General features: G+C 34.0%; 1 protein-coding gene across 2 annotated transcripts in view; it reads right to left on the bottom strand.

The window, feature by feature from the left end:
- Positions 1-15,897: 15,897 nt before the first annotated feature.
- Positions 15,898-20,266, bottom strand: part of TYW3 (tRNA-yW synthesizing protein 3 homolog) — a 34,557-nt gene continuing 30,188 nt past the window's right edge. The window contains exon 5 of one of the 2 annotated variants that reach the window (XM_025391751.1): positions 15,898-16,212. In XM_025391751.1, coding sequence (XP_025247536.1) covers positions 15,996-16,212 — 217 coding nt within the window. In that variant the 3' untranslated portion in view covers positions 15,898-15,995. The remainder of the gene's footprint in view (positions 16,213-20,266) is intronic. The other variant, XM_025391741.1, reaches the window with a different exon arrangement.

The raw sequence follows: 20,266 nt of genomic DNA, 5'->3' as shown, positions 1-20,266 counted from the left end.
GTACAGGAGTGAATATGCGCTCTCAACCACAAATCAAGCAAGCTGAAGAAAAAAAAGGCCCAATCAAGGCAGTAATGGCCTCCACTTCACAATCAGACAAGTGCTTCTTACTTGAAAAATCCTACCATTTATAGCTGATTGCTAACCCGAGCCTCATTTCTAATCTAAAGGGCGAGTAATAATTTGGAAAAGGAATTATAACAACTTCCCAACAATTTAGCAAATTGTTATTATTTCAGGGGAGGGAAGGGTGGAAAGGAGTTGCTTTTGTAATGTGTTTCTCTTGTGGGCTACCATTTTCATGACATCAAATCCCATTGCCACTATGCTAGAATAACAACTAATATATATTGAAAATGTCCTTTTTTTTTTAAAAAAAAAAAAAAGAAGACAGAGAGAAAGATGATATTGTATGCCATGTCACATGTTTCAATGTGGTCAAAATTAAGGGTCTCTAAAGAAGAAAGGAGGAAGAGGAGCTGTGAATTCTTTTGCCTAATTTACCTATAATACTCCCAAATAAGTTTGGGTGATTCTCTCTCAGTAGCACTGTTTGGAAAGGATTTTGACCTTTCAGAGAATTTGACTTCACAAAAGATAATACCTTTAAATGCTTCACTGAGTTTGTTTTTCTTTCATTGTTGATGAATTTGGATCAGATAAGGTTTTTATTACTGAAAATATTGTAATATACAGTCATTATCTGCAACCTTATTTTTTAGCTTCTAACTTAGAATGTGTATGTACATATGTACATATATTTGAAAGATATATATATAGCCAAGCATTTCATTAATATTTTAAAATGAGGCTCCTTTTACATGGATACTATTTTGGAGATTCAGCCTCTTTATTATTGTACAAATGAGAAAACAGAGGCTACAGTAAGGTAGTAATTTCCTAAAGGTCACACAGCTAGTCAGTGACAGAGATTAAAATAGAACTTGGTTGACCATATCTGACTACAATACCTTTTGTATTATAACTTACTTTTTCAAGATCATTCTTTCAAATGGCTTTAAATTATGCATTTTTAGGAATGTGGCACATTAGCCTCATGTAGTAAAGGCATCAGTGATTTTTGGTAATAGAATATGTTTGACATTAACATGCAACTTTAAGCCTGAAGTGTAAGCATTAATATTGTTTCCTTGTGTTTTGCCACTTTCCATTATCTTTATAATAAAACCTATCTGTAATTTAGAACCGTTTTGTCCTCAGATCTGAGAATGTTAAATGCCATCTATTGAAAATATGCCTCGTTCTCTTTTATTTCCAAAATTAAAACAAGCTAATTAAAACTGAATAGATAATTAGCAGAACCAAAACACAGTATTGTTCTTTCATTTCCCTTTTATAGGTAGGTAACCAATAACAGAATTTGGTAAGCAGAATGCAGGCCTCTGCTGCAGTTACAGCTATACTTGGGGCAACTGTCATATCTGGAAAATCAGGCCGTAATTTTGATTCTAAGTTAGAAAAAGGGCAATTCTCTATCATTTGCATCCATGTAAGCTTAATAAACATTTTTATCACTTATTCATTTTTAGCAGAAAAAATAACTTTCTTTGGAATTTTCCATATGTTAGGATATGCTAGATATGGAAAACATATCTAGTTTTTGAATCAAAGGAAATATTTTGATTTTAGATTGAAAAGGTTAAACATAATATACCATGCTTTCTGAAGCACAGCCGATTTTAAGCAGATCTAAAAAAAATAGATTTAAAGAAACAAATAAAACTCTCTTTATTTATGTGTGTAACTCGAATAAGGCGGCTAAATTTTTCAGATATGCAGAAATGATTTATAGCTTGCAATTACCCACTCCATTCAATATAAACAGGATCATAATTCATATTACATAATCTAGAGCTCATGTGAAAATACATAATGCTATTCTGAAAAAAATAGTTTCTTATGTCATCTTGCATGTCTAGCACCATGCCCTTAAAGTGATTTTTTAAAAATAAATAAGTAATTTATATTATTAAGTCCCAGAGAGGAAAAGCAAAGAACTTTTAAGAAACTGCTTGAAATTCTAAAAACTTTTAAGGGTAGAAAATCTGAGCTATAATAGAATGTGTTCATTTTGTTAAGGGAAGAACACAGTTCTATTCTAACAGATGCATGTGCTTATACTTCAGAGCAGTTTGAAAATTAGACAAAAATAAGTAAGACTTCCATTGTAACTCAAGAGGATCAGAATATAAGGGCTTGAAGAAAAGGGCCAAGCAAATCTCTAAAGATGACAAAATAGTAAATAGCAACCGGGGGCAAATGGTGAGATGAAACATGATGCCTTCAGGAGTGGAACCTGAACATTTTAGCAGAATTAACAAAAATGAACTCGAGATAAGAAACCCAAAGCACTTTTTGGTTTTACTTTTGAAAAGTAGACACTGTAACAGAATCTGTTCACACCTCGACTAGGGGAAAAATTAGGAATCCTAGCCCAGCAAAATGTTTCTCCAGGATAATGTTTTCCTAGGAAATGTCATATTCCTACTCTCTTTTATTAAAACTAAATATCGTACACTGTTGCCACAAGCTGAAATGACCCCTAGTGTTAGGAAATAGGTTCCTTACAGTGAATCACAGGCACCAAATATCATCGATAGATACAATAATGTTAGCACACATTTTGTCTGTGCCTCTAATATAATAGGCTGCTTTAGTTAATACAAAGAGACACAATCAAAGCGTATGATCAAGGAAATCACTTTTCTTTTGCCCATTAATAAAAGAATATCTAATCCTCAGAGCCACTCAAGCAATTTGAGATTCTTGTCATCCAGAAAGGACTTTGTTTTCATTATACAATATATATTTATAGCCATGAGTTATAGCAGATGTAACTACGAGAAGGAAAAAGGAAAGATTTTTTAATAAAAATTCTGGTAGCATCGTCAAGGATAATGTGTGGAAGAATTTCAAGACAAGTTTCTTGAGTAATAAAGTTACTTATATATGGGAAATCCTAGCTTTTATGGCTAGATGGAAAAGTACTCAAGCTGTTTTAGCTGTGCAAATCATTAGATACATTATAAGGAGACTCTGAAACTTAAGTATTTAAAAGTACTGTCTCATTAAACCTACATAAATGAAGTCTGTGGTAGCCACTTAAGTTTTATATCTTAAAGAGCAAACTTTGGGGTAGAAATATAATATTAAGGAATACAGTTCTCACAGGGTATCAAAGAAGTACAACATGTACATTGTATAGAGGTCTCTTTACTAAGAAAATTATTGCTGAAAGAGGATTGCATTACAATCCAGTAATTAATAACTAAACTCTACTATGATTCTTTTTGTATTTATATCAAATAACCAAAGCTAGTAAACACCAATCAGTGTGGTTTATAGAAGCAAGGAGAGATTAAAACCAAAATTAACAAAAAACCTTCACTGATTATAATTAATGTGAAATGAAATATTAAAATACAAAATACAGGCATATACTTAAGCTTTTTAGAAATTATCAATCATAAATGAGATAGATACTTATGTTAAGAATAAGAGGTTTTATTTGCACTGCATTATTTAAATATGAAAAATAGAAAGAAATGAAAGTACGAACTAATGATTTATAGATTTATGATACGGGTTAAAAATAAAAATTACTTACCTAACATCCAAGCACAATGTAATTACATTCAGAAAATAAATAATACTACATACATATGCATATAAGAAATATAGAAATCCACTTTCAAATACATGTTTTGAACTCTGCTCTGAGATTAATTCGAAAGCTTTCCTGGAAGAAAAAAAAAATACCAACCTTCTTATGTGCTTATTGCTACCAGAGTAATTATCTAAGAAGAATATGCCATGATGATAAACTTCATTACTCAATAACATTAGTAAACATTAAAATATTTAAAGAATACTGTACTGCATTATGGTTTATTCTATTTAAATCTCACAATTATAGCAGTCTTTTCTAACTTGTATTGCTCTATGGAATGAATTGCTAGGATTTGATAATCTCCTGCTAATGCAAGCTGATATTATAGTCATATGACCTAATTAAACATTAGGATTCATATTTTAAATGTATAATTACCAGAGTGTCATTTTTAAAAATGTAATTACTAGTTTCTACTTTAATAGCAAAAATTGGTGTTCATGTCAACAGACTAAGGAAAGTTTTCTGAAAAAATGTCTTTTTTCTCTGATTGTAAAGAAACAATGAAAAATCTCAGTGTCGAAAACCATTATTAATATTATTTTCATGAAATAAATTCCCTTGTTTTTTATCATTGTGGAAATTTCTGCTTCCAGAATTACATTACATGTCATTTCTTATTGTCACTTAACATTCATTCATCTTTTCTTACAGAAGTATATTTTCATTTTTAGCATTTAAGAAATTCATCTAACAATGCTAACATGATATATAAATGAAGAAACAAATTTCCATTATTTTAAAACAAAATAGACTCAAAGATTTGGGGCTTTGGGGAAGAATTTTTCATTTCTGAATTGCACAAAATCATTCATAATTACCTCTTAGTGATTTCGATATCACAAATCCCTTCTGATTAGCCCTCTTAAAAAAAAGAGACAAATCTGCTTCGGAATTGTTTAGCCCTGTTGGAAGCCCTGTCTTAGAGAACGACAGATTATATAATTAAATTGAATCGTGTATTTTCCATAGAAAGAAGGCATGATACTGGAACTGATGCAAGCTATATGCTCATTTCTATATTTAGACGCTCAACATCAACAGGGCAGCAGCCCACTGACCAACCAACCGAGTTAAGGGATCATATGTAGCTTTACCATTTAAAAAATATGGAAAGGCAGAAAAAGAAAGTGACTATAGAAGTGGCTGATGAAATGTAACCCTTTTAAATAACCATACTTCATCCCTTGAGTGAAAGAATGTCCCCACAAATAATATTTTCCCATTTAGGAGATTGATTTACTAAGAGTGCAATATAGAAGTCTGGGGAAGCAGTTAAGTTTAGCATCCAAAACGGAGATCCAGGCAAGAAAGCAAAAATGCTAAGTTCACGGAGGAACACATGCCAAATACCTCCAAAAGTTTGTAAGTGAAAATACAAATGTGATATTTAAGAAAAATCCTGCTTTGTTTTTCAAATAAAAAGTGCAAACTAGAGATTACAAGGATAAACCAGACGTTACTGGGACTAAATCTAACACACACTAGCAGTAGCAAGGGAACAAATCGCTAAAGGCTTCTCAGAATTTGGTTATTTTTATCTTTGCATGAAGGACAATATTTCTTATCAGACTTTACTTCCAGAGTCTCTTAATTTATTTCTACTTTTCCGCCACCAACCAAAATTGTAATCCTAAGTACTCAGCTGTGCTGTATTTTGAAATCCTCAGCAGTGTTCTCTAAGCTGAAAGTGTATATTCAATTTTACTTACACCATCACAAAGAGAAATCAGTGTCACAAAATCCCTTAAAATTAAGAGATCAAAAATAATCTATCAATAGTTGTACAAAATCTAGAATAAGTTTCCATTAGGAATTAATTACTATCAATCTTAGAATGATTGTTTTAAACTGGAAGCAATGGATTATTTAGAGACTTGGTGGCTAAATGTAGGTAAATATTGTAACTACTATTTGTTATTCAAGTATTGAACATTACAGTTAACATAAAGAATAAACAGGACTGCGTGAGGAATGGAAATATTAAAAGTATAAAAGCAAACAGTTTGACACAAAAATCTATAATCCTAATACATTTAACTGTAATTGTTTAGTTACAGTTGTTTAGAACAATTTCCTTAGAGACTTATACACAAATAAATAAGCCCTGTCTATTGTATATAGGCCTCTAACGAAATTGGATAGAATAGGATAAATAAGATTTATCCCTTGAATTTGTACAAAATGATGTTGATTATGAATTCCTTACATGTATACATGATGTGTGAATAATATATCTAAAGATACGAAGATTTTTTAAATGATTTCACAATTTTAACTAAATGCAGGTTTTAGATGGAAACAGCCTAAAAATTTGAAGTAAATCTTGTTCCCAATATTTCTTTCATTTTACTCTTTAGAAATAACATAATTTTAATGGCATACTTTAATAACAAAGTGAAAACTTCTGGATAGCTTTTGCTGTTAAAATACCATACAACCAAATTATCCTTTGATGTTAGATAATTTAATTTATTAGAAGGATAAGCAGAAATTATGTTTTCCTAATGTTATTCTTTCTTAAAAATAAACCTATCAAAATATTATAGAATTGATTTTATAAAAAAAAAAAAACAAACCAAAGCCTACTCCGTCTTAAATGAAGCGCAAACTGCTGTGTCCACTGCGTGTAGTACTCTGCCACCTGGTGGATAATTGTGAAAAATCAGACAATGTGAGTGTTTGGTTTCTCCTTTTTCCTTCTTATCCGCCGTTTCATAGAACCTATGAATTAAACTTCAATTTGACAATGTGCCTATTGCTGTGGGAGATAGTGGCTGTAGGAGAGATTGGTTAGTCTATGTGACTTATTCATTTGCTTTTGCCTCATTTCAAAGCATCATTAAAAATAACCATGAAGATTAACAGGTTTGAATAATGTATTGACAATTGTTAAGTACAATGAAATTAGCCAATATTTCTTGATCTCTGCAAAGTTATTTTCTCCAAAGAGTTAAGGACAATTTATTTAAGTCTTACCATGTCACAGAAAATAGGTAGGAGTTGGTATGAAAAGCTGAGGAATAAAGGAATTCATTAAATGAATATAATGAGACTTTTCAGTATATTAATGTGAACATTCCTGCTGCTATATGACAGAGAAATGAACTTAGTAGACAGCTTTATATGTCATTTCTGTCAACACATCTCATGGATGATGTAAACTCTAAGATCTAACCTTTGAATAATGATTATTTACTGATTATTATAGACTGATGAATAATTCTATAATTAAAAAAGAGAAAATGCTGTCATGAACACACTTACTGCTTAGGAACTTTGTTTCTAAATGCCAGTTCCCACCAAAATGAATTGGGGTTCTTTGGCTGATTCTATGGCTGGGGGCAATGAATGTACAAGATGAGCCTGGAAAGCCTCCTTGTGCAAGATAATGAAGAAATGCTCAAACACTAAAAGAGATATGTTAAAAAGTAGACAGAGGTCAACTTGAAGGGACTCCCACTGGTCAAATCTGGAATAATATGAACATTGAAATAAATAATGATAGCAATGGATTATAAGCTTTTGAATCAAATAAGAATCCATAAGTTCATATGATAGTTGATGTGGGGAGAGTGTGTGAAAGTGAAGCTATCTTTTAAAGTCGAATGCCAATTAATAAATGTAGAAGGAATAATGGAGGTAACAAATCATTATTTTGCAATCATAGTAATAACTTATTTGCAGAAGAATAATCAACAGATGCTGAAACTAGTGGGTAAAAGTTGGATAAAAATAGGTTATTTACATATTCTCAAGGTAGAGCATCCTTCAAATTTCTTATTAATTACAAAAGGGAAAATTACCGTTAAACCTAGCAGACACCACATTAGCCAAGAGATCAAAGTTAACATAACCAATAATGGGACAAACTGAAATCCTGTACCTACTGAAGTCATGCTTTGACAAGAACACATCACTTATATGATATTCTTGCCCCAAATGCATAGTTTGAATCTAGTTAAAAATGAATATTAAAAATATAAATTGATGGCTATTAAATTTTCCTGTATTCTTCAAGCCTATAAATGTTATCAAACACAAAGGCTTATAACCAATTATGTACTTACTATTAAACAAGATTAAAGAAACATGAAACAAAATGCAATTCAGTTTATCCTACAAAGAATATCTTTGGGACAATTGATGACATTTGAGTAAGTTTTGTAGATTATATAATTATGTTGTATAACTGTTAAATTTCCTGATTTTATAATTGTGCTGAGATTATATGAGACTGTCCTTGTTCTGAGGGAATATACATTGAAATATTTAAGAGTAAAAGTAAAATATCTTTAACTTACTCTCAAAAGTTTATATATGAAATTATTCATATGTACTATATGTCTATATATGAGAGAGAAAGAGAGAATGGTCACTCTGGGTAAAGTATATTCAGGAATTCTTCATGCTATTATAACTTATTTATAGATCTGAAATTATTTCAAAATAAAAAGGCTTTCAAAAGGCTTAGTGTGAAAAAATAAAGACAAGATATATCACGTTTAGTCACAAGGTATATCTTGAAATACTAACATCTGGAAATTTGGATATTTCGTGAGATATAAAGAATAGTATTATGCACATGTTTAGTGACTTCCAAGTATCTTTTTTTTTTTTAACTTCAGTCATTTAACTTTATCAATTTCAAGATTCTTTCAAGAAGAGAATAGTAATAGAATTTGGTTAGGGATTTTGTCATTTGCTTATAAAATGATAAATTAGATAATACTCATGAACTCTCCCATCTACAATGCATTTATAAACCAGAATAGAAAGTACTTGTTAAAAAAACAATGACGTCCAAGACGCTGCAGATATAAAAATGTTGGAAAAACAGCTTTGTCCCTCAGTTAGTCAAAGTTTAATAGGATGGTGGTGATGGATACATACGTATGTATGCAATTAATAGCTATCAAGAGACTCCTTGGTTTGTGTGGTTATGTAAGTATAAACAAAATGCTATGTATATATAGTAATGGGAAAGTGCTATGGAAAAACAGGAATGGAAGAAGTTAATTATGAAATGAGCTTTTAGGAAAGCGTCTCAAAAGAGGTAACATTTGAGCTGAGCCCTGATTGATAAGTAAAATTTAAAGAGCACTAAAGATCCTAGGCAAGTGCCAACACAAAGTCTTTAATAACGTTATTAGAAGGAAAGCTCTGTGAAGGCAGAGACCTTGTCCTGTTGCATGTGACTGACATATAGTAGGTGCTCAATACATATTAGTCATGTAAATGAATAAATAATAAAAATGGCATGTAAACAATCTGGTTATTGAGAAACAGTTCACTTTCTTCTTGCATGGCTTAGATTTGGTAGTGGTGATGACATTCTTTTCAATTATCCTTGGAATAGCTAAACAACGTAGATCATTTCTGTAATATACAAGTGTATGAAATGTTTGTGTAAATACAATTTATTGAAATATCTGGGAAAAGGTATATAGAAAGAAATAATTATTAGAAACTTCAAATAATCTGTCTCTTATTTGAAAATGAACCAAAAAGAACTAGAAATAATAAAATATAATCTTTGAAATGTAAAACTCAATGGACTGGATAGGCAGTAGATTAGACACAGTTGAAGAGGGTGTGAGTTACCTAAACAATAACCCGAATGAATGACACAGAATGACACACATATAGATGAAGAGAAACTGGTGAAGGGGGATTAAAAGATTAGACAATATGGAGAATAGACCCATAAGTAGGTATAATATATGACTAATAGACTAATAGTCCCAGAAGGAGAGAACAGAATTGAAGAGAGATGAAGAGAGGCATAAAATATGGACTTTAGTCAAGAAATATCAACATTGGCTTATCAATTGTAGCAAAAGTCCCATGCTAATGTAAGATGTAGGATAAATAAGATAATAGAGGAAATTGTGTGCAGGCAGATGAAGTGGGTATGTGGGAACTATCTGAACTTTTCCTCTCAATTTTTCTGTAAACCTAAAACTGTTCCAAAAATGTTATTAAAATAAATGAATAAATAAGTAAAATGTGCAATGAGTTACAGTTATAGTTTAAATTCAACCACATTAAAGGCAAAACCAAAAAGGGCTGAGAAATACATGCTTAGCAAGAATAGAATGCATAAAAACCTAGGACATTAAAGGACTAAGTTTAAAAACATTAGCATTTGTGAATATTAAAATCCTATTGTATTAGAGAAGCGTGAATGTTGACAGAAGCACAGTAGAGTATGGAAAGAAGAGGGTTGAAGGTCAAAGCCCATTTTTTGAAGCCAAAAACTGTAACCAAAAAATAGTCACTATTATACACCTTATATGGGAGTGTAATGTTTACTCCCCGCAACTCCAATCAGATTAAAGCCTGCTCAAGGGCCCATCTATAAGAAGAATGATGGTGATCATTTTTCATGGTTCTTCAACACTTAACCCAGGAAATCATATAACTCCTCTCAAAATGGAGAAAGCCCTTGTTTTCAAAACGTGGTGCTCATCACTGCCTTTGTTCACATTTGAAATCGTGGCTCTGAAAAGGACAATGGTTTACTCCATCTAAGGGTAGCCACTGAGACCTTTGCCCTAGCTTCCAAAACATCCATCCTTGCAGGCTTCCAAACATCTACTCGTTGTCCTGGAACCTAAGGATGCCAAATGTGAGCAGGTGTCAAGTCCTGGCACCTCACAGAACCTGCAGCACTCTGCATCTTTCTCAATGTGGGGAGCAGGGGTAAACACCCAGTTGAGTGGGAAGACACCGATTCCCCTTAAAGCACCAAGCCTCACGTATGTGCAACCTGTGCAGCTTGCATAGGGCCCCGTGCTTAGATGTACCTGTACTTGATTTAGTGCTCTGCTGTTGCCATCTTGTAATTCTTAATCTTTTATAAGGGGTCCCACATTTTCATTTTGCACTGTCCTTGGAAAATTATATAGCTGGTCCTGCTCTCATCTCTCATTTATTATATAATATACTAACATAGTCATAGAGTTTAATTCTCCCCAAAGATCTAACCAAAGTTTGCCAATGTTGGTGCCCACAGGGACCAAACAATGTTTAAATGATTGAAGCAGTTGTGACAGGGAACCAGTAGGGGATGCTGGGTCTGGGGTGGATAGGAAACCAAGTCTTATCCAGAAGGAGGAGCTAGTACTTGACTGGCTAAGTGTTGTCCTGCGGGAATGCGAGACTGCTGTAGCCAGATCTCCCAATAAAATCACACACACAAAACAAACTAGAGATGCACTTTTTATTTTTAAATATGAAATCATGATATTTTAAAATGTTGATTCAATTGGAAAAAATATACTCTGTGTGGGCCAAACAAAACATATCTGCTTGGCCATAGCTTGGCCAAGTTATAGTTTATGACTTCTGGCCTAGGACCTCAAAAGCAAAAGCATGCTCCTTAGTTTCCCTCTTTTTTTTTCAATAAGATTGACAACTTCATTTTTCCTCTCTCTTTTAGAACACAAAAGCAGTTAACTTGTAGGTGATATGGAGAATCCAGACCTTAGGAAGAAATGTTTGCCTTTATCCTGGAGGAAGGAAAAAATTACTTTTATTTTGGATGGATCCACTACAATGAAAACCAATATAAAGCCATTCTCAATAGGTAGGTTATCGTGTGTATTAAATTATTACTAAACTGCTGTGTTTCAGTTATTGATATTGTTGATCAGGCATAAATAAAATACATAAATAAAATAGTTGTGTGTTGTTTGACAATAGAAACATGTTCTGAGAAATGGGTTGTAAGGTGATTTAGTCATGCAAATATCACTGCTGGGCTACATGGTAGAGCCTATTGCTTCTAGGGTACGATACCCGTACAGCATGTTAATGTGCTGACTACTGTGGGCAACTGTAACACAATGATAAGTGTTTATGTACTTAAACATATCTAAACATAGAAAAGGTACAATTAAGATATGGTATAACAGGTGAAAAATAGCACACCTGTACAGGGCCCATGCCATGAATGGAGCTTGCAGTACTGGAAGTTGCTCTGGGTGAGTCACTGAGTGGTGAGTGAATGTGAAGGCCTAGGATGTTCTGTATAAACGTATTACTCGATAAATTTTATAAATACTGTACACTTAGGCTATACTACCTTTCATTAAACATTTTTTCTTTCTTCAAGAATAAATTAACCTTAGCTTACAATGAACATTTGGTTTATAAACTTTAATTTCTTAAAACTTTTTGACTCTTTTGTAATAATGCTTGGCTTAAAGCAAACACATTACACAGCTATAGAAAATATTTCTTTATATCCTTATTCTATAAGCTTTTTTCCTATTTTTTTAACGTTGGAAAAACCATTTGTGAAAAACTAAGATATAAACACACACATTAGCCTAAGCCTACACAGGGTCAGAATCCTCAGTATCACTGTCTTTCTCCTCCACATCTTGTCCCACTGGAAGGTCTTCAGGAGCAATAACACACAGGAAGCTGTTATCTTCTATGACAACAATGCCTTCTTCTGGAGTACTTCCTGAAGGACCTGTCAGAAGCTGTTTTACAGTTAACATTTTAAGTAGAAGGAGTATACCCTAAAATAATGATAAAAAGCATAGCATAGTAAATACATAAACCAGTAACATATTTATTATCAAGTATTATGCCCTGTACATAATTGTATGGTCCACAGTTTTATATGACTGTCAGCACAAACATGTGAGTAATGTGTTGTGCTACAGCTTTACAATGACCGCATCACTAGCAATAGGAATTTTTCAGGTCCATTATAATCTTACGGGGCCACCATATGGTATATGGCATATGGTCCATCATTGATTGAAATGTTGTTACATAGCTCATGACTGTATATGAAGGAATGTTAAGGAGTGAATGGGATTCAATGTCTTCTCAGTTTTATGGCCAGCACCTGGTATCTCCTCACTACTAACCAAAGTAATTCTGTTACCTTACATAAACAGATTGGCAAGCAGCCCCTCTCTTCTTGGTCCTCATTCACATGTCAGTTTATGGAATCTTTAAAATACATAGTTCTTTTGGAGATCAGTTTAAATGAGTGAAGAAAAGTCAATGAGCCTCTTAGAGAGATTTTAACACTGTAGAATGTGTTGTCACTTCACCACAGGATAGGCTTGTTCCACTTGCACTCTGTCTTTCCTATGGTTCTTATTTATAACTTTTTTTTTTGTTACTATTCATTTCTCTTTTCATTTACTGTACTGCCAGGCAGATATTTCCATATTCTGTCCACTAGACTAGAAGAAATGCTCCAGGCATTCTGACACTGAGTATCCTTTCCTGACAAAACTCCCTTCCCAGAAGGGCTGCTGTATATGTTGGTAGATAAGGATGTGTACTGCACAACTTCAACGAGCGCCATTGACATTGTCGTCTAGGGGAATGTTCCCTCCCAAGTGGTACAGAGTTCAACTTACACAGCTGAACAAGTTGCCAAGGTTTCCTGGACACTGCCTTAGACCCAATGGTAAGGACTATAGCTTACCTAAGCTCTTGCTTACTCTCCTATAAAGTGTACGCACGAAATCTATGGCACAGGTACACTGCAACATCTGTTCATGTGACCCCCCCTTTTTTTTTTCATTAGAAAATCTTCAATTTCTCCTCAAATGCTGTCTTCAGGAATAAGTCTGTTATCAGTGAGTTCTAAAAGTGCTGGGCTGATTTTATCAGAAAAACTTGGATGAGTTGTTTGAAAAATAAAGATTCCTAGGCTCCAGGATTAAGATTCTGCTTTAGAAGATCTGCAGCAGGGCCTATCCTCTGGGCAACAAAGTGATAGTCTGAAGCTCCACACTTGTCATTACTGGCTTATGAGACAAGGAGTGTGTGCACGTGTAGTGGGGGGTGCAGGAAAGACAATGAGTGTGTGTATGGTTGGTGGGGGGCACGGGATACAGGCTTCCAGGGATTTCCTTCTCTCCTTTAGGCTGGAGAGGATCCAGTAGCCTGAAGCGAGAGCAGCAAAGCATACAGGCTGGAAGATGGGGCACAGCATTGAAATAAGGAATCCGTGGCTATCTGAATGGCTTTGCAAAAGTGTCCTCAACAATGTACCCCAACAATTTGGTATTTGATATTATCAGTACTTTCTTAAAATTAGACTTCTGATTCTGGGAAGATGGAATAGGCATACTTTTCTCTATTCCTTCTATTGACTGCAACTAAATACTCTGAGCATTGTATACAAAACAAACATAAGACTCTGACAGGTAGAGAGAAGAAAGTGGACCAGATAGGGATTTGGGGGATCTGAAGAACAACACAGTGGCAAGTTCCCGTTGTTTGTTTTTCCTCCTTACATATCCTAGACTAGGCACTGCCAAAGCCAGCAAACTGAAAGTGTCAATGGGCTCAGACAAAAAAAAAAAAATTCGCAACCAAGGGCTGCTCTCTCTAGCCAAAGGAAAGGAGAAGTCTAACAAGAGAGAAAAGTTTTAGAAAATAACAGCTCTACTGGAGAGATCCAGCAGTTAGCCAAAGCTTAGGAGGCCAGTCAGGGCAAGAAAGTTGGGAATCACCATCTGATGGGTTAAGTCTACTGGAATTAATGTGATGGCTGGATGAAGAAATGCAAAATGAGGGCCAAAGACAGACATCTGGTAATGCCTACAAAGTTATTACCCTTTGGTTTACAATTAAAACCACTTTTGACTATATACATACACACACACACACACACATATATATGTATGTATGTATATATAATACCTAGTGTCCCTCCCTGGAGATTCCTGGGTTCTTTTTATATTTTTTTCAAGATGCAATAAATGTTGAAAACTACTACAAGTATTGCAGGGAAAAAGAACCAAGGACTTGCCATAAACAGCGAGGTGATTCAGAAGACAGCATTCAGGAAGCCCCTGACAGGGCAGATCACGAATGCAAGAATGGCCAACAGCACCACATGCTGCAGAACAGCAAGGAGATCGAGGACTCAGGGGAAGTCGTTTCTCAAACAATGAAACAAAAGATTGTTTGAAGATGTCCTAAATGTTGTGGGAATACTAAAAGAAATTAGGTCAGTAAATATCAGCATCTTATTTTATAGGCCCCAAAGAGAGCAGTCCAGAACAATGAAAAAAAAAAAAGAAAAAAACCTTACAATAACTTCAGAGCTGCCTGGACACCGCCTCTGATTTTATTTAGAGGACAACAGATGTCCACGAATTCTACCTATTTTGAAAATGAGAATACAAACTGCTACCTGTTAAGACAAGCAAATGGGGGGGCAAATCTAATTCACATAGTTAACTTAGATAAACTATAACAATATTAGGAAATGCCCAAATCACAACTCAACTTTCACTACCTTTTATAATTTGACACTCTAGTATTTTTATAATTTATTACTTCCATGATTAGCAATTTCCCTTTAAATATGTATTTTTATGACTTGGTACATTCTGAAAAAACAGTATGAACTCATTCTCATTTTATCCTAAAACAGTAGATGTGCATAATGATCTATTAGTAAATGCTTTCGCATTTTAAAACTTGATACTGGCAACACTCCTATGGTATATACAAATAAGGCAGGTAATAGAATCACTATTATGGAGAAGAGAAAATAGAAGCCCTAAGAAATTAAATGATTTGCTCAAGGACCTCTAACTTCCATGTAGAAGTCAGAATTCAAACCCAAGGCTTTTGATCCTTAAAATTTTTCATAGCACATTCGTTCTGTTAGGATGCTTGGTCTTAGTAGTCACTTCTCATCAGGCTTAGTGAAAAACTATGCCCATGTGTTTCACAGAGACTGTGTCAGTGGTAGGCTCTGGTTTGTGAAAAATGCTGGGGAAAGAGGGTTCAGATATTTTGTCCTGAACAAAAATGTATCAGTTTCTTTATCCACAAAGTCCAAAGGGAGGAAAAAACTTGTTACTGGACTCCATGGCAACAGAAGCAAACTTTGACCCCTCCTTTAAAGGCTGGAGGTTTCAAAGTTAAAAGCAAATAAAATATTACTAAAATTTTTATTTAAATATCTCTGGTGTTAAGCATTTCTTGAAAAGGTGTACTTAGTTTTCCTGTTTTGCAGAAGTAGACATTAAAACAAATAAAAAGAGAGTTATTAAAAAATCACAATTTTATTTTTGCAATAAATCTCTATTTGACTAAAAAAGGCAGTATTCAATGAGCAAACACACAAAGCTATTTTAAAAAGACGTCTATTTTCATAAGATAGGTTTCTCTAAAATGTAGAGAAATTACATCTTATTTTTCTAAATGGCTGGTACACTCAACAAACTAAAATACTCTTATAAAGAGCAGCTTTATAAAACCTACTAGAAAGGTTATGACCAAGACACGTCAGAACCAAAGCTTAGTAGCCTTCAGGGAAGATGGTAATATTGATTCCTAGATCATCATCATCATTTTCAAGTTCTTTATCATTTTCTTTAGTAATACACTGGGCATGTGCTTTTTCTGGGTTTCTTTGTTTCTTATGAGTATATGACGAGTTATTTTTCTCTTTGATCTTGGGATGTAAGTTAGTCATAGTTTCCCTTTCCAAAGCATGATGTAGGCAGTTATAAAACCTGTAAAGAAATAAGTACTACTGTTATATCTGTGTGTACTGAAACCAAATGATTGAAATACACCAAGAGCTTATAAGTTATGTAAATCTGACTATGTCCCATATTAGCTTTATAAATATAAAATAAATCAAATAAATAATATGTTTTATAGGGAAATAAATGCACTTTAGTTCTTTAAGAACAGCCCTGAAAATTGGATTGGAATCACCTCTTGACAATCTCTGTCCTACCTCATTTTCCATCCCAAATGTAGGGGTCGAAGAAGAGGGTAAAAAAGAATGGAATTATAATTACATAAATGTAATGGCTCATTTTAGGTAATTTGTGTAATGTATGGGGTTACAAATACAGATCACCTCTACATAATTAGAAATAACTGCTTTCAATATTTTTCTTTTCAGTTTATTAATGTAGTCTGAATTAATGTATTTATTAATCCATATACCTATTTTTTCACAATTAGAATATTACATATAAAGTTTTACATTGTTTTTTCAAGTTTAACATTTATTGAGAATGGCAGTATAACATTATGTCACCTAGACTGGCCTTTATTTATATTCAAAATTTTCCTGATACAAACAAAAATGTGGTAAGCATTTTTGAAAGTGATGTGAGTTTTTAGCCACTTCTTTACTACAGACACCTAGAAATATCATTACATGGTTAAAGGGCATAAACATTACAAGACTCTTGATAAATACTGCTTGTTTTCCACAATAGATATTCAAATAAATATGCTTCTAATAGCTGCACTTGAGAGAGATCACTACACCCATACACTCAATATTCCTACCCAAAAATACATTCTACCTGGATGAGTGGAAATGATATCGCATTATTTTAACTTTCATCTCTTTGTAAGTAAAATAGAATGTTTCTCATTTATTAGCTATTTGAATATTTAGTGTAAATTATTCTTTCCCTTTATTCATTTTTCTATTGGAGTTTTAGTGTTAGTTTTGTGATACAATAAACTGTAGGCTCTCTGAAAACCAGGCCTCGTTTCTTTTCTACCCTCATGTTAACACGTAACACAAAACTCTGCTTGACACAGTAGCCTTCAGTCTATGTTGGAAGGCAGCAGGCAGCTGGTGTGTTGCATGCATTTGATACCAACATTCCTTTGGGAAGGAGGATGTCAGCTAATTCCAATTAATTTCCCACAGTCTTGATTTTTCACATTTATAAAGCTGGATATTATTATCCTGTAGTTATCAGGGTTGTCACAGGATTACAGATGATATATGTAAGTACCCAGAGAATTAGTTATCAAAAATGACTACTTTTATAGAATATAGACTTCAAGAGACCAAGGATCCTATCTACCTGTCTTCTGTTATATCTTAGCATGCAGTAGAGTGCTGGCATCCTCAGTAAGACTATATTGAATAAATGAATGAATAACCCCAGATTAAAAATGTAACTATAAATGTATTATCCTAGGTCCCAAATTAGAATGATCTGAAAGTTAAGAAACCCCCTTGCCACTGCAGAGATCTCATCTTACTTTTATGTCCTATTATAATGGGAGACTATGGCAGGAAATTTTTGATATCTACAGAATAGATCTCTATTTGGACCAATTTTCATCTTTGTTTGATTCAATAAACAGGCTAAGTTCTACTTACAAAGCCTATAAAACTCGAAAACTCCAAATATCCACCTATTCCTAAATACATCACCTAACTCTAATACATATACAACATGATGAGTACATATCCTGTGCATTTTCAAGAACTTACACACTCATCACTGTACACGTTGATATCTAGTGCTGTGCTTGGCAAATAACAGATGCCATTCATCACATTAAAAAAAAAAGTAATTAAAAAAGAATGTATGCCTTACTTTAATCAACCGTTAAAGAACCTGAGAATTCAAAGCTAGGTCCTTAGGGTACCAAAACAACCAGTAAAATGGAACAAAGATCCATAAAACTGAATGCCTTTAACAGCACCCAAGTCACCTGTTGAATGCTTTGCTGCTTAGAAATTTCTTCTGCCCAATACCCTAAATCACCTCTCTCAACTTTAAAGTTCCACAAATCTCGAGGGCAGGGGTAAAATGCTGCCAGTCTCTTTGCTAAAACCTAACAAGAGTCACCATTGCTCCAGTTCCCAATAAGTTCCTCATCTCCATCTGAGACTACCTCAGCCTGGATTTCCTTGTCCAAATTATAATCAGCAATTTGGTCAAAGCCATTAGATAAGTCTTTAGAAGTTCCAAATGTTCCCACATTTTCCTGTCTTCTTCTGAGCTCTCCAAACTGTTCCAACCTCTGCCTGGAACTGGTACCCAGTTCCAAAGTTGCTTCCACATTTTTGGGTATCTTTTCAGCAGTGCCCCACTCTACTGGTACCAATTTACTGTATTAATCTGTTTTCACACTGCTGATAAAGACATACCTGAGACTGGGCAATTTATAAAAGAAAGAGATCTAATGAACTTACAGTTCCATGTGGCTGGGGAGGCCTCAAAATCATGGTGGAAGGTGAAAGGCATGTCTCACATGGCAGCAGGCAAGTGAAGAGAGCTTGTGCAGGGCGACTTTCAGTTTTAAAACCATCAGATCTTGTGAAACTTATTCACTATCACAAGAACAGCACAGGAAAGACCTGCCCCCACGATTCAGTTACCTCCTTCCAGCCCCCTCTCACAACACATGGGAATTCAAGATGAGATTTGGGTGGAGACAAAGCCAAAACATAGCACTATCTCTTTCTCCTTTGTTCATGCTGTTCTTTTTTATCTATCATGCTATTTCCCCCTTCCGCAAAGCTCTTCATATAATAACCCTGCCTGCATTTTAGGCCCTGCTCAGTGACTTCTTCCATGAAGCTTTCTTTGATTACACTATACCACTTCTGAGTATATATCCAACAGAACTGAAAGCAGTGACTCAGATACTTGTACAATCACCATCAATCATCATTTATCACCAGTGATGTTCAGAGCAGCATTATTTACAATAGCCAAAAGGCAAAGACACTTTAAATGTCCATGGACAGATCAATGAATAACAAAATGCAGTCTATAAATACAATGGAATATTATTCAGTCTTAAAGAGAACCAAAATTCTGATACACGTTACAACATGGATAAATCCTGCATTAACTAAGTAAAATAGGCCAGATACTAGAGGATGTATATTGTATGATCCCACTTAGATGAATTATCTATAATACTGGAATTCATAGAGAGAGAAAATGGAATAGTGGTTACCAGGGGAATGCAGTATGAGGAATGGGGAGTTAGTGTTTAGTGGGAATAGAGATTTAGTTTGTGATGATGAAAACGTTCTGGAGATGGACAGTGGTGACAGTTGCATAACAATGTGAATGCACTTAATGCCACTGGTAAAATGGTAAATTTCCTATTACGTACATTTTATCACAAAATAGAGTAAAAAAAAAAAAAAAAAATCAACCATTGAAAGTGGATTCAATTACTTTTCTTCCAGATTTGTTTCATCAACAATATTACATGACAATATATTCTGCCCTTTTATTGTGCATTTTATGTAATATTTTCTCATTACACAGTTGGTGAAAAGAACATGGCTAGTTTTATGCTACTCATAGCCAGATGGTGGTTTCATCTGACCCATGTGCTGACTGCTTATTAACAGATTCAAAGATAGCCTTCCTCTTGTAGTTAGTCAATAGCTATCCAAAGTTCTCTAGATCGTTATGTATGGATTGTCTTCCTACATCTGGTGTCAGTTCCTGTCTCTTCCGGCCTCCAAATTAGCTGTTTATAAAGCAGGCTGCTGTTTGAAGGTCTTGTCTTGACAGCTCCAGAAACAGGAACCCAATGGATAAGTCTCTTCCCACTAAGAAGTGGGCTTAGGAATTGTTTCTCATGAACAAGGCCTTCTTTTTATTAAAAATATTTTACCTGTCTAATTTTCACATTTCTACAACATTTCTTATTGCTGAAATGTTTCTCAGGAGTTTCTGAGTTTTTGAAATTCTCTGAATTGTGAAACTTTGGTCCTTTGGCAAACCAATCTTAGTACTTAATTAATGTCTGATTGCATAACTCATCACC

This window comes from Theropithecus gelada, chromosome 1 (assembly GCF_003255815.1).
Source record: "Theropithecus gelada isolate Dixy chromosome 1, Tgel_1.0, whole genome shotgun sequence".
Taxonomy (NCBI): domain Eukaryota; kingdom Metazoa; phylum Chordata; class Mammalia; order Primates; family Cercopithecidae; genus Theropithecus; species Theropithecus gelada.
This window is presented reverse-complemented; position numbering and strand designations above follow the sequence as displayed.